Raw genomic sequence first — 14,970 nt, 5'->3', positions numbered from 1 at the left:
AAATGCTAAATAAAAATAACAGAAAGTCACTCCAGGGGCTTTGACCATTCTAATGGGTTGGACCTTATTCTACTAGTTCCAAGAAGTTAATCATTTCATTACTATATAAAGCAAGAATTCACTTTCTTCTAAACAATGGGATTACTTCAAAGAAAGTGTTTTTGATAGTGTTATAGGTAGAGAAGTTAGACTGCAGAGGGTTAGTAAGTGAAATTTAGGAAACAAAAAGAGAAACTGAACATAGAATACTCTTTAAAGCTTGGTTGTAAAGGAAAGGAAGTAAGAGTGGAACCACAAATGTAGAGGATTGGAGACAGAAAAGATAACAAACAGAAGGGCAAGAGGGGATTGGAACTAAAGTACATACAGATACTTCACCTTGTGTAAGAGCAGGGAGTATCTCATTCCTCTGACACTGGAGGAAAGAAAAGATCCAGAAGTATCAGCTTCCAGCATTTGGAAAACTGAAGGATTTTGTACCTAATAGCATCAATCTTCTTGTGAAGTTTGAAGTAAAGACATATAATGAAATGTGGCTGGGATTTAAACACTGCAAAAATATCTTGGTGGGAGGAGGGGATAAAGTGCTGAAGAATACAATAGATAAGTAGGAAGGAGGAATCCAGCTGAGGTTATAGACCTAAATCTCTGGTGTTAAAATATACACTGTAGTGTACTGTTCTGCACCAGAACTTAGCAACCGCTGTAGGAGAGGTACAGGCAGATGGTTAGCACTTTGTGTCACGTATTTACTATAGCACTTATTACATTGTAAAGCCCCCTGGAAGCAGAGATTTATTTTATAAACTATGCACACAGTAGGCACATGATGAATTTTTGTTTGAATGAATTGATTCAATCATTGCCAATTCTGCCATAGTACTCTCTAGAGTACTGGCAACTGCCCACATTTCATATGGCATGCCAATACTAAAAAGAAAAAAAAGGCTAAAAAAATTTCAGGCACACTCAGCTAAACTAAGCAGTCTTAAAATGGCAACTATGTCAACTGAGGCATACTTTTTATCTTGTGCCAGTATATCTGCCTTTGATGTTTCCTTTATTTTCCTTATGCCACTGTTCTTATTGAACCAGAAAGAGATAATTCTGAGTTCAGTAAGCTACACTATTATTTCAAAAGTCCTGAAAGTTCTTCAGACACCCACGAATGAACTCACAACTCCCATTACAATATTCCTTCCAAGAGATTCACAGAAAAGGATGATTATTTATGATGCTCACTTCACAGATAAAAGCTGAGTAGGTGAAGGGTGGAAGGACTGAATCGTCTGCAAAGACGGGCACGGTTCCTGCTTCCTTCTCCTGTCTTCTCTCCTTCGGAAACTTTGGATCTCCTTCATGCTACACAAGTATAAACTCAGAGGTTCATGAAGTCTATGATTCAAAAGTTAAACTTAGGAAAAGGGGGCTCTTTCCTTTACACGACGCCATCTCTCTAGATTCAAAGCCCTAACTCACCATTTGGCGGTAGAAAAAAATGGCCAGGCACGAAACTACGTACAACAGCCCAGAACAAGGCCCCACCTCCCGGATCTGGCGGTCAGGGCCTCCCGCTAACAAAGTGTCTGGTCTGCGCTTCCGCACCCGCTTTCCAACCGGCCCGGGCCGCCCTTCTCCAGCCTGCCAGCCAGCTCCACGCACCGCAGTTCTGCCCTCCCGCGAGGGCCCGGAACCCGGCCCTCGAAAGCTCACTTTCATCTTTCAGCCACCCGCGCGCCACTGCTCAGGCGACGGCTGATGGCGTCACCTCTACTTCCGCCTGCGGCTGCGTTCTAATCACCAGCAAGGAAGGAAGAAGGGAGGTCTGAGGGCTGCGTGTGGGGGGGAAATAGCGAGAAAAGAGAAATCCGGGTGTTCGCGGGTGCTACGACAGTAACTGCGCGCCTCCTCTGTCCTCACCGTCCCCCCATCGGAAGTCGCCTTAGGCACACTTCCCTGGTCTCTGGGTAGTCTCCCTTCCGCTGGGTCTCCCGACACCCCGGTCTCCCTCTTTGCCTCTAACCGCCCCCCCCCCCCCGCTCCCTCACGCTCCCTCACGCTCCCTCACGCTCCCTCCCTCTCCCTCCCTCCCATCGTCAGGCTCCCCGCCCTTAGTATCGCGAGACGAGGTGAGAGCTGGCGGAGCGGCGGCGGCGGCGGCGGCAGTAGAGGTGACCGAGGCGGTGGCGGCGGAGGCGGCACCGAGTGCTGTGTCGGCCCCGGTGAGGCCGAAGTCGCGGTAGAGCGTAGCCCCCACGCCCCTCCCCCGCCCGCGCCCTCCCTCTTTCCCCGGGGATGGAGAAGGCGACGGTTCCGGTGGCGGCGGCGGCGGCGGCGGCTGAGGGAGAAGGGAGCCCCCCGGCGGTGGTGGCTGTGGCGGGCCCCCCCGCGGCGGCGGCGGCGGTGGAGGTCGGCGGAGGCGTTGGCGGCGGCAGCGGGGCTCGCTCGGCCTCGTCTCCTCGTGGGATGGTGCGAGTCTGCGACCTGCTCCTGAAGAAGAAGCCGCCGCAGCAGCAACACCACAAGGCCAAGCGTAACCGGACTTGCCGACCCCCCAGCAGCAGCGAAAGCAGCAGCGACAGCGACAACAGCGGCGGCGGTGGAGGCGGCGGAGGAGGAGGTGGCGGCGGCGGCGGCACCAGCAGCAACAACAGTGAGGAAGAAGAGGACGACGACGACGAGGAAGAGGAGGTTTCTGAGGCAAGGGCCTGGTTTCAAAAGAACGAGGGAGGAAGGGAGGGTTAAGGGTAGGGGCCAAAGGTGGGAGGGAACTTGAGGTGGGACAGATTCCTGTGGGGTTGATCTGTCTTAGGGGCCAAGCTTTCCACTGCCCTCTTTCTTTTCCCGGCCGAAATCGTGAGGTGTGGGCATGTGGGGGAGGGTAGCTGACACGTGGGGGTGGGAGGACCACAGAGTCCGCAGAGTTGGTGAACAGCACGTTACCCTGGGATGGTTCTCACGGTTAAGGATGGAGGGAATTGGTTAGATTCCCTATTTGCACACCCAGCGGGGTCGGCCTGAGGCCAGTAAGGCCATGTTACTCCTGGGGCGGGGGCGGGACCATAGCGGGAGGGGTAAGATAATAGGTAGATGAGGCTCTTGGGGAACGGCTAGGAGGTTGGTAAATTTCTCCCACTTGTGAGGTGGAGGGGAGCAGTTTTTTGGGGGAGGCAAGGTTGTAATGGACTCACAACTAAGTATCTGTGTATGTGAGAGACACGTGAGAAGCTGTACTTTTCCATACTGTTCTGCTGCAGGTTTTTTTCATAACTATTGTGGCTGGCGAAGTAACCTTCACTTCCGTTTCAGGGATTTTGGATGAACTGATCCTATATCTCTGTACATTTATATATAACTCAGTGGACAAAAAATATATTTGATCCTTACATATACACACTCATACATTTTCAAATGCTTCCTTAGTGAGCAAGAATTAAGCTAGGCCCTGTTGCTTTCCACATAACATAGGCAGCTAAAGAGTCTGCTTTGGAGCCAGGCTTGGTTGTGGTGAGTTGGAATAGGAAGGCCTCTTGGTTTGTCCTAGTGATCTGGTTTCATAATAACTGTTTATAATTTTTCCTGGGTCCACAGATAGGCGGCGTTGCAGGACCTCATTCTTCAAAAAGAAGGTCATTTAACCAAAAGCTCGGTAAAACATACCATACTGAGAACAAACTAAGAGTTAGCCTTACTAGTTATCATCTCTTTTGTAACTCTCTTGTCCACTCCCTGAAATGGAAGCTAGAAAATCTTGATCTGAAGAAAGAAGTTGTAACTTAAGGCAGCAGAAAGAAAACAGCTCTAAAGGCTAATTATAAATTTAGTCATAAGAAAGAACAACTGAATTATCTAGAAGTACCACTTGCCAGTTATTCTCTTCCACAAACACAGCTAATTTTGGTGCAAGGCTAGTTTTTTGAAAATTACATTATTGGATCTTGGGTTCTGTTCAAATAGGGAAAATATCTTTTAAAGAGTTTGAATCTTGTCTGTTAGTCAAAGACCAGATTCTCTTTTACCTGGGACTGGATGAAGTTATAGAGATAGAAATGTAATACTTAAAGTATGTAGACCAAAAAGATGGACACTTCCCGCTATTCCATTTAACCTACTGAATTCTAAGCATAGGTTTGTATTGATAGGTTTTGTATTGACATGGGTTGGGTATTTCAGGATAGTGTGTTACTCAGGCTGTATTTGAAACAGTGAAGAGAAGGATGTGACAGGATCCTTATTCCCATTAAAATCTATTGTGGTAGTTAGAATCATTCAATTGTATTATTTTTACAGAGATAAAAAAAATTTTAGAAAAATCTCATCCAGCACTTTTATTTTAAAAATGAGGAAAACAGGTGTTTTGTTTTTGTTTTTGTTTTGAGAAAACTGGTTGTGATGAGTAGCAGCAAAAGTGGAAATCAAAGCTTTCAAATGATTCAGACCAGTATACTTTATGACAATTTATTTTTTCTACCTCCCTCCTGACCTTTTTCAAAAAACAGGCAATGAATTGCAAGGTAACACAGTCATGCAGCTATGGACAAAATACCAATATTTTATTAAGATTTTAAATCCTCTGAAGAAATGTTACCATATTGAGTGGAGTACTTACTGAAATACTATGCTGTAAACTTTACATACATAGATAAGTTCTGTCCATTAGAATTTGGCCTAATAAGCAAAACTCTTAGTAATTCCTTAAATCATGTAGGCTTAAGTTTGTAGGTGTCTTAGTTTTGTGAGGTTTGTTTTTCCTTGAAAGTTGGGAATGGTATATGCTGATTGGTCAACTAAGGGAGTGTTTTCTTTATTTTTAATGTACTTTATTCTGTCATCTGCACAGTGGTGTAAACAATGGGTTTGTCATTTGTTGTGGAGATGAGTCAGGAGAAATTAGCGTAAGGAAGTACAACCATTAAAAATAAATCTATACAGGTACATGATGAGGGATAAGCAGACAGGAGTACAGTATTTCTCTGTACCTGTCTCCATCCTTGACCAAAATAGAGAAATAAACCTAATCATCACAGTACACTATAAGCTAAATGGATGAGTTGTGCAGTGCTTTTCATTTCTTTACCATTTTATTAACATGTCAGTAGAAGTTTAACTTTCTATAGCTAGGAGGTCTTGTGGCTAATATTTAATTGTACTTAAGTCTTTTCTCTAATTCATTCTGTTATTGGCTACAGAATGAAAAATATGGATAAAATCCTTGAGATTATCCTTTCCAATAAAAGTCATTGAAAGGTTAAGAAGGAGTAGAAAGGTTATAGTTTTGAGGTATTTAACTTGAAATAATAGAGGATAGTTTAACAAAAATATATATGTTGGCTGTCATAAAATGGTAGCTGAATATTCTGTATATCTCCTGAAAGATGAAACATTGGAAGGAAAGGAGATTCAATTTAAATAAAAGCTTTATTTGAATGTTCAAGAAAAAGAATCTAATTTTTACTAAATGTTAGAGTAGGTTATTGAGAATTGGATTTTCTCTTCAGTATTTCAGAGTAGAATAATCATGTTTTAGATAATTTGCATAACTTCAGATATACCTGTAAATAAAAATATAAGACCAAGAGCTCTCCTCATCCTTCTCCAACCTCCTCAGTTTGACATAAAACCTTAGATAAAAAATTGAAAATTGCATAATTTTCTCAGTACCCATTGCTTTCAATGGATGACTGACCAATATGGAAATAGGCAGAAACGTATTTCCTAACATGAAAGCTCTGATTAACTTCTTTTCCAGATAGTGGACTAAATTAATTGAATAGCTTACTCGAATATTACAAGAAAAAAAATGTTGAAGTTGCAAGAATTGATATTCCATTTCAGAAATAACATTGCCTTCTCTTGAATTTAATTTTAAATGTAATTGGATGGCATCAGTTTTTGCTAAAGCAGAATTCAAAGGGGGAAAAAACTTGCTGTTAAAGGTAGAACTCATGTTCAAAAGTAACATTGTTTAAGATGCATAAAATATAAGTATAGTAGGAATTGATCAGAAATCCATCTGTATTTGATAGGTAATTTGAGGCTTTAAATTTAAGAGACAAATCTAGTGAAAAAGTTTTAGGCAAGGGAAGCTAGTAAATAAGTACTGACTTAATCATCCCCTTTTGAAAGGATTTGCAAGGCCAAGGAGAATCTGTTTATAGACAAACATGAAAGATGTAGGATTGAGAAAGAGGGAGGAAGAACAGTTATTTCAGAAGTAGATTGTATTTCCTCAAGTTCACTTTCAAATCTTTTTCTGTTAGCTTTTTTAATAGAAAAATGCTAAGTTCCTCTGTTGTAATGGTAGAATCCTAGATTAGCTCAAAGAAGCTTACTTGTTCACCAGTTTCATCTCTTAATTGACAAAGCATTATTTGTAAACGAGATGTGAAGATCTTCGAAGCAGTAGTTCTGTCATAATTATCTTGTCTCCTATTCTACTGAAGCACAGTACTTGCTAAAAAATTTTACAGTGAATAACTGGTAACTAGGGAGGATCCAGAATTCATTTAGAAAACCACGAGAAGAAATAGAATTTTTTCCTTCCTTCTTGGATCCATTGCTGCTGAATAGCTGAAGTTTGGATTTCAAGGTCTTTTAATTACTTAATTACTTCTGTTAGTGATGGTGATCTCTCATAGGTATTGGGGGAAAGCCATTTAAACCAATGGACATTGATTGTTGAGTGCCTGATAAATACCTTAAACCACCTAGATATAGTTACTTCCCCTCCCTCATTTTTGAGGGGGAGGTAATTAGGTTTATTTATTTATTTGTTTTTTCATGGAAGTACTGGGGATTGAACCCAGGACCTTGTGCATGCTAAGCAGGCATTCTACCACTGAGCTATACCCTCCTTCCCTAGATATATTTACATTTTAAAACCACAATAAAAAGTACTATTTAATCAGTACCTAATGTGTGTCAAGTCTGACATAATGGTGAAGAGCAGGAATGGAGCTTGGATTCATATCCTTGATTCATCACTCACTAGCTTTGTGATCTTGGGCAAGGTATATAACCTCTTTCCAGTTTCCTCATATGTTAAGTGGTGATAATAGTAGATTCTACTTTCTAAACATTGTTATGAGAATTAAATGAGTTGATACAGTTTTCACATATTCCCATTTTCACCATAACCCTATGGTGTCATTGTATTTATCTCATTATTCATAAAGGTATGGAGTTTCTACTATATATTAGGCATTTTGCTGTTCTGAGTAAGCAACGGTGAGCAAAACTGTTTTAAGACACACTGATTTAAAAACGCACCAATAATTAAATATGTTTGAGGAAATATAAGAGTGAAAGTAAATGGTTAAATGTATATCCTGAATAAAGTGCCTGAGAAGTATACAGATGCTGGGAGGGGATATTCATATCCATTTTAAAGGCAAAAATACTGTCTTAGAAGGGTTTCACGTAACTGATAAGTGGCAAAGTGGGACTTAACCTGTGTCTATTTGATTCAGAGCCTGCTCATTCATTTACTTATTCACATGCTCTGTTACTGCTGTGTGATGTTGAGTGCAATATCTCATGTTGGCATTTTAGATAACTTTAAAACAAATTCAGATGGTGTAGAGAAAGATACTTTTTGGCAGTAGGGCAGTCACTGAAGACAAGTTGGCTACCCTGAGCTTTTCTTTTCTTGTTCTGAAAAATCTCACTGAAAAAAAAAATACAGAAAAGTACAGATAAATATAGTTATATTTCTCTCATTTAGAATTAAGTTGTTAACATAATGAAACTTTATAGTGAAAAGTACCTTCTGTATAGACAATATTTTGTTTCTCCCTGCCTTTCAAGGCTTTTGCTTTTCAAGGTTATCTTTATTAAGCTAAGAAAAAATTTTTTCTTTTAAATTGGAGTTGTTAACTTGAGGTCTGGATAGGCTGTGAATACCCTGGAGTTAAACACAAGTTTTTGTTGAAGGTGCTTATAAGTTTTTTTTTTTTCCTTTCCTTCCTTTCACTCGTAGTATGTATGTAAAACTTTCACTGGAGAAGTTTGTGACCACCTCCTTCCTCCCTCCCACCTTGTTATTTTGAAACATTCTCACTGCAGTGATAGTGGGAAATCAGACCAGCATTTAAATGGATTATTTAGAATTGGAAAATTTTTTTTCTAAGCTAATGTAATGAAGAAGACATTTGTGTTGTAAAATAGGGGATCCAGGATTTATCTGTTCTTTTGTTAAGCTAGCCCTATGCCTACTCTCTCTTCTCCTAAATCCTCATATTTTACCTTTTAATTGGCAAAACTTTTTCATCTAATCTGCTATGTTCTGTCAGATCTGAAGACAGAAACCTTGTCTTACACATCTCTATATCTCAGTGTGTTATATAAGTCTTAGCATCTTACCTTTGCTAGGTTTTGGTAAAGTCAGATCTCCGAAGTAAAAATAGTTCATAAATATTTCTCTTTTAGCCAATTACCCTGGAAATATTTGGGACCTCAAGTCTTAAGATAACAGAACTTGTTTTACAGCTATTTATGGTGGACCCTTATCAGATACTTTTATTGGATTCTGATTATTCAATTTACTCTAGTCATTAACCTTACCAACCTAATTGGAGTTAGTATTGTGAAAGTTTTCATTGTTGAATAATCATCACAGTAGTACATTTTGACTCCCAGAAATTCACTAGACTATTCGTTAGACTACTTCTACTAGCATCCAAATTAGACCATCAGTTGACTAGGAGGTTGATTTATAGGTCCTTGGGTCAGTGTATTTGTGTTCATGGCAGTGGTTTATTCTGCATTTTTATATGAAGAAAATTTAGTGGATTAGGAAATGTGGATGGACTCCCTTATAATTTTTCCATACTTGACCATAGACAATAAATTTTCACTTCATAGTGGTATATGAAGTAGTGTCTGCTGATAACACTTACATTTTTGTTAGAACCATGAGGGGGCACCAACATCCATGATAACCTATGCCCAATCTGACTAACTTCAACTTTCACCTTTTGAAAAAAACAAGTCATTAGGAAATAGAAGGTGATGGGTAAATATGAATATCCTTTTAGTCCCTGGAACTTTACCTGTCTGCCTGTCTGGTAGAGTTATGCCTTTTCATTTGACACCCAGAAGCAAAATACCTTTCCTGACTTACGGTGTTTAAACTTACTAACTTTTTTTTTTGTCTTTAGAAACTATTTTTATCCAGTCATGAGGGAAAGTGGAATTGTGGAGCAATATAGGCATCATTTCATCATGATTTGTAATTTGGGGTTTTAATTATTGAAAGGGGGCATGCTGGAAATTTTATCTTCAGCATGTGAAGAAATAAAGACCTATCCTGAAATTAATTATTGGTCTGAGTGTTTCCTCATAGATTGACTTTTAATTAAAGAACCTTTGAGTGAAGAATATTCCAGAGAGATCTATGGAAAACTGATTTAACCAGTTTTGAATTTGGAATAAATAAACATTAACATGGAGTTCTATTTTCCTTTTCTTCTTTCCTATTGCTCTTAATCTGAAACCTGAGAAGAAGAGGAAGTCTTTCTGTTTGTGTTACACTAGGTCTATTTCCAGTTCAGTCTTTGACCCCATTATTGTCTTTTTCCTTCTCTGTGCCATGTTTCCCTCTTATTTTTTTTTATATGAGGTTAATAACAAAAACAGCCCTGTTGCAAAGCCTCTAGTGTAGTTCTTACTAGTGTGAGATTCGGTATAGGAATTGGTTGTTTTACTTGCCAAACATTTATTGGGTATCTACTTTGTGTGGCTGTTTTTAGTATGTAGTAATCTTAACCATTTCCTCCTCAGTGAATATGAAAAAGTTAGCTATATTTAAAATAATAGCTCTATGTGTTGTAGTTAATAAAACTTTAAAACTTGCATACATGAAAACTTAGCACAGTGATGGAATTCTGTCTTTCGTGATTTTTAGAAGATAAGTACAACTATTAGTATATTTTTTAAACTAAATTTATATACAAAGCATAATTGAAGCCTAGCAAAATCACTTAGGAATTATGAGGGTTTTGAAGAAACTGAGACATTATTCCCAGCTTCATAAAATTAAAATCTTGTTGAGACAAAATTAATAATTTTAAACTACAAGGATGATACTGCTTTACTTATGAGTCTAGATTAGTTTTCCATGTAATTGTGTGCCTTTAGAATTGTCATCATAGGGATTGTTTTGTTTCCGTTTTTGCATAACGATAGGGCAGACTTTATGTCATTTATGAGTGTGTCTTGGAATATTCAGTAATTTTTGGTATTATGTTCTGTTTTTTTTGTTTTTTTTTTAAGATGAGATCTGTATTTGATACTGTTCTAAAGTGTCCTTGACTGCTAAGCTACACCAAAGAATAATCCATTCTAATTTTACCCTGAAGATTTTGTAGTAAGAAAAGAGATAGCTATATTAATATACTTACGGTTGCTGCAGGTAGAGATGTGTTAAATTATGAAAAATAGATTTGCAGGACAATATAGGGTGCAATGTTAAATATCTTTTAAAGTAGATTTAAAATATAGTGTTTTTATAATTAAACATTATTAATTAAGCATACATATTTGTAGAAAATTTGACAAAATCAAAAAAGACCTAAGGAATACAAGTCACCTATAATCCCCTTTCCAGAGTTAATCATTAGTATTTGAAATCATATTTTCATTCTTTTAATTATCTATTACACAAAGCAGAGCTATCACTTAGAAATTTTGTCTGGTGAAAGTTTGTTATCATTCTTAAAATTATATCAATTAAAGAAATGAGTCTTCAGCTATTGATTACATATTTATTTAACTGTAAAAACTAGTGTATGTATTCATACTTAAAAAAAAGTCTTCTAGAATGTAAAGGTTTTATCCTTTCTTTCTCGGAGTAAATGCTGCTAACAGCTTGGTGTATATCGAATGTTCTCGTTTCGTGGTGAGAGTGAGTGAATGAGAGAGAGGGTGTGGGTGTGTGTGGGGTGTGTGTCTGAGAGTATATTAGGATTTGACTCGTCCTAATTTACTTATGCATATTCCATAGTATGATGTTTATAATTTATTTGATCTTTTATGTTGGTAGACATTTGGATTGTTTTCAGTACATTGCTACCACACATACGTTGCTGAAGTGAATGTCCTTTTACAATTATTTTTGAGTACAAAAGTATTTCTTTGGGATGGATTCCTGGAAATGGAATTGCTGGGCCAGAGGTTATTCATGTGTTGAATTTGATAAATACTTCCAAGTTTTATTTCCATCACGAGTGTATAAGAATGCTACTGGATTTGATCAATCTTAGTTTTAAAAACCTGTTAAACAAGAAATAGTGTTTTGTTTTTGTTTTCATTTTCTTAATTACTGTTGACATTTAGCAAATTTTCATATTTATTTTTCATTTGGATTTCTTTTGAAAATTTTCTTTTTTATCCTTTACTTATTAGCCTATTAGAGTTTTTTTTTCTTTTCTTGATTTGTTGGTGCTGTTTATATTTATGGGTATTAATCCTTCATGGTTTATGTGTTACATATATTCTCTATCTGTGTACAGTAATTTCACAATGTAGGAAAATTTTTATATTTTTATAGTAAAATGAATTATTCTTTTATGACTTCTGGAGATCTTCACCCCAGGGTTTAAACGAAATTTCTTACTTTCTTTTGATACTTTTGTACTTTGTTTTCCAAAGATACATGGATATCTTTTTGGATGTAGTATTTAATTGTTGTGTCCATTTCTTATTTACTCTTCTCATTAGCATTTGACCTTGTTCACTGATCCTTGCCTCTTAAAAAGTGCTACTCTCTTTGCTTATGCAGTATCACCATCTCCTGTTTCTACTTTTACTAGCTGTTTTTTCTTGGGCTTCTTGCTTCCTCTTAACCCCCTTCACTGTATATCCTTTATTTAGTACCTTGTTGCTCATTCCTAGGCCCTTTTTGGTCTTCTATCTGGTATCACTTCTTAGGTGATTTTATCTAGTTTTATGTCTTTATATATGCATATGTTAATGATTCTCAAGTTTGTATCTCCAGTTTAAACCTTTCTTCTTGAGTACCAGGCTGAAACTTCTGGCCACCCAACCAACATTTGTAAAAACCTTTCTTCTAACACATAGTGTTCTTTCTTCCTCAAGAGAATCAATCCAGAATCTCTTCTGGATAATACATAGAGCACGCACTGTAGGATATCTGCATAATGCATTTTCTCTTAATTCAGTCTGGTAAACAGTAAAGTAATAAACAACATATCTATCTATCCCTCTTTTGCCCAACACACTGTCAATTGGTGAATAGAAATAGGATAATCATAATGATAGCTTCTTTGGAGAGGAAAGAATAAACAGACAGCAGTCCTTGGTTCACATTACTAATGAAATCCTTCTGGACAAGAGAAGATTGCCCTGGCAACTATGTAAAATCCTTGGTTAAACTCTGATTTTGCTCTATGGGAAGAGTGCCCTTTTGACTGTTGTTTGTGTTCTTGGCTTTGTTCTTAGGAGATTCTTCGTCATCTTCCTTTGCCACATCTGAAGTAGTAGACATTTGAAAGTATGACGTCCATAGGAATTGCAAAACTTGTGTGGCATCATACCAGTTAGTATACATTTAGGGGCTGCAGGGTTTCTTAAAGTTTAATTATAGGGTTTTATAGGCCAATAATATGGTTTGATGGTAAAACTCACTCAAACATTTAGTAGATTTCTGTTCTGTCTTCAAGTCAGTTCCATGTTATATTAACCACAGCAGATCTCTTTTAGTCATAATTTTTTTAAATCTACTCGTTATCTTACTTATCTCTCTACTAGGCCTTTTCCTCTCTCCTTGTGTTTCATGGCTACCTTGAGGGTATCTGAAATAATAGGCTTGGATGACGTATGAGTCAGGGTTTAACCAGAGAAGCAGAACAAGGAGGAGATTTATGTATGATTGATTGATAGATCGATCGATTGATCGATCGATCGATTTAAATAGATTTATTACAAGGAATTGGCTTACACAATTCTGGAGGCTGGCTAAGCAAGTCTGAAATTTGTAGGGTAAGCAGTTGTGAAGGTAAGCACTCAGGTAGGCTGAAACCCATGGGCATATACTGAAATTGTTCTCCACAGGCAGTTAGAAAAGGAAGACCCAGTGAAGGGAGAGCAGTTCAGACTGATTCAGCTGCTATTTGGAGTCTCATTTGTCAAGAAGAACCCAATTTCTTTTTAAAAACTTACTTGACTAGGTCAGGATCACTAAGGATGATGACCCTAGCTTAAAAAAAATTGAGTGATTAGGAGCTTTAATTACATGTGCAAAATCCCACCACAGCGGCACCTAGATTAGTGTTTGAATAACTGAGAGAAAGTATTTTCAAAATGGCAGTTGCCCTTCCTTCCTCTTAGTTTACCCTAACCAACCCAACATGTCAAAATCTATCACAGGTGGGAAAGCAACACTCTTGACCTTATCTTTGCTACTGTTTGACAAAGAATCCTTGAAGTCACAAAGTTAACTTTTTGTATTTGGAGCAAAGAAACAACTGCCTTCTCCAAACCTGAGATGCCCCAAATTACTGGATTATTATAAGGCAGGGTTTGCTATTGAGAGATTTCTCTCAGTGGCACTGTTTCCCTGTCCATCTCTCTTTGTAAACTATTCATAGCTGAATTGATCTTTTTGTTGTTTATTTAAACAGTCAACACACCAACATTTTGAGTTTTTCTAATTGCTTTTCTTGGAATTATGTATCTGGTCACCATGTGATGTGTGCTACTCGTTATTGCAAGCGAGTTTTGCAAAATGGTTTGCTACTGCATAACAGATTGTTAGCTTCCTAGCCTGAGATATGTTTCTTTGCCACCTGTTTTCTAAAAGCTTTATCAGTGTTTTTAGGAATTTATTATGGCAGCATTCCACTCCTAACGTACAGGACTAGTTAAGATATAAGATGGGTTGTTTGAACAAAGAGACTCCAAAACACATGAAGTTCAGGCAGGCTAGATTATGTGATACTCTGGGGGTAGTCCTTCAGGTTGTTCCTAGACCTAAGTTTCTACTATTACAGCATCCCTTAACCTGTGCTGTCTGCTGTGGTAGCAACCAGCCACATATGGGTACTAAGCACTTGAAATGTGTCTAGTACAACTGGGGATCTGGATTTTTTTTTTAATTTAAATTTAATTAATTTAATTAAAATAATCATATGTGGCTGGTGGCTACCATATTGAAGAGTGCAGATATAGAACATTTCCAGCATCACAGAAAGTTTAATTGGACAGCTCTGCTTTAGAGTGTTGACTCTTCATCTACAAGATCTAATCTGGCTCACCAGCATCATGTCGATGTTCCACCCTATTATGGGCTGAATTGTATTTCCCCATAATTCATGTTGGGGTCCTAACCCCCAGTATCTCAGAAGATGACTGTATGTAGGGATAGGGCCTTTAAAAAGGTAGTTACGGTTAAATTAGGTCATATGGATAGGCTCTAAGCAAATCTGACAGACGTCCTTATAAGAAGAAGAAATTTGAACATAGAGACACTTGGGATGTGTGCACACAGAAAAATGGCCATGTGAAGACACAGTGAGGACATGGCCATTTGCAAGCCAAAAAGAGAGGTTTTAGAAGAAACCACATCTGCTGACACCCTGATCTTGGACTTCTAGCCTCAAGAACTGTGAGAAAATATATTGCTGTTGTTTAAGCCACCCATTCTGTGTTATTTTGTAAGGCAGCTCTTGCAAACTCATACTCAGTCTATGAAAAATAAAAAACAGAAGAGTGGGCATAGATAGCTTCCCTTTAAGGAACTGACCAAGAAATTTCAAGCATAACTCCCTGTTGTATCCTATTGGCCAGAAATTAGTTATATGTCCATTCCTAGGACCTAACTCTTGCTCTGTGGCCATTATACCTAGATATAACTTGTGGGAGAAATGTTTTACCAAAAGTAAAAGGGGAGTGTGGATATTGGGTGATAACTAAAGTCTTACACCAGTATAATCCTAGCATTACATTGTCCTT

General features: G+C 38.1%; 1 protein-coding gene across 7 annotated transcripts in view; it reads left to right on the top strand.

Annotated features, from left to right (window-relative positions):
- Positions 1-2,142: 2,142 nt before the first annotated feature.
- The window catches only part of ANKRD17 (ankyrin repeat domain 17), a 155,440-nt gene continuing 142,612 nt past the window's right edge, over positions 2,143-14,970 (top strand). For 4 of the 7 annotated variants that reach the window (XM_064485323.1, XM_010982731.3, XM_064485318.1 and 1 more), the window contains exon 1: positions 2,143-2,700. In XM_064485323.1, the coding sequence (XP_064341393.1) occupies positions 2,296-2,700 (405 nt within the window). In that variant the 5' untranslated portion in view covers positions 2,143-2,295. The remainder of the gene's footprint in view (positions 2,701-14,970) is intronic. The other 3 variants (XM_064485346.1, XM_064485338.1, XM_064485332.1) reach the window with 1 other exon arrangement.

The sequence above is a fragment of the Camelus dromedarius genome, chromosome 1, assembly GCF_036321535.1.
Source record: "Camelus dromedarius isolate mCamDro1 chromosome 1, mCamDro1.pat, whole genome shotgun sequence".
Taxonomy (NCBI): domain Eukaryota; kingdom Metazoa; phylum Chordata; class Mammalia; order Artiodactyla; family Camelidae; genus Camelus; species Camelus dromedarius.
The sequence above is the reverse complement of the archived record's forward strand: the minus strand, read 5'-3'. Positions and strand labels throughout refer to the sequence as shown.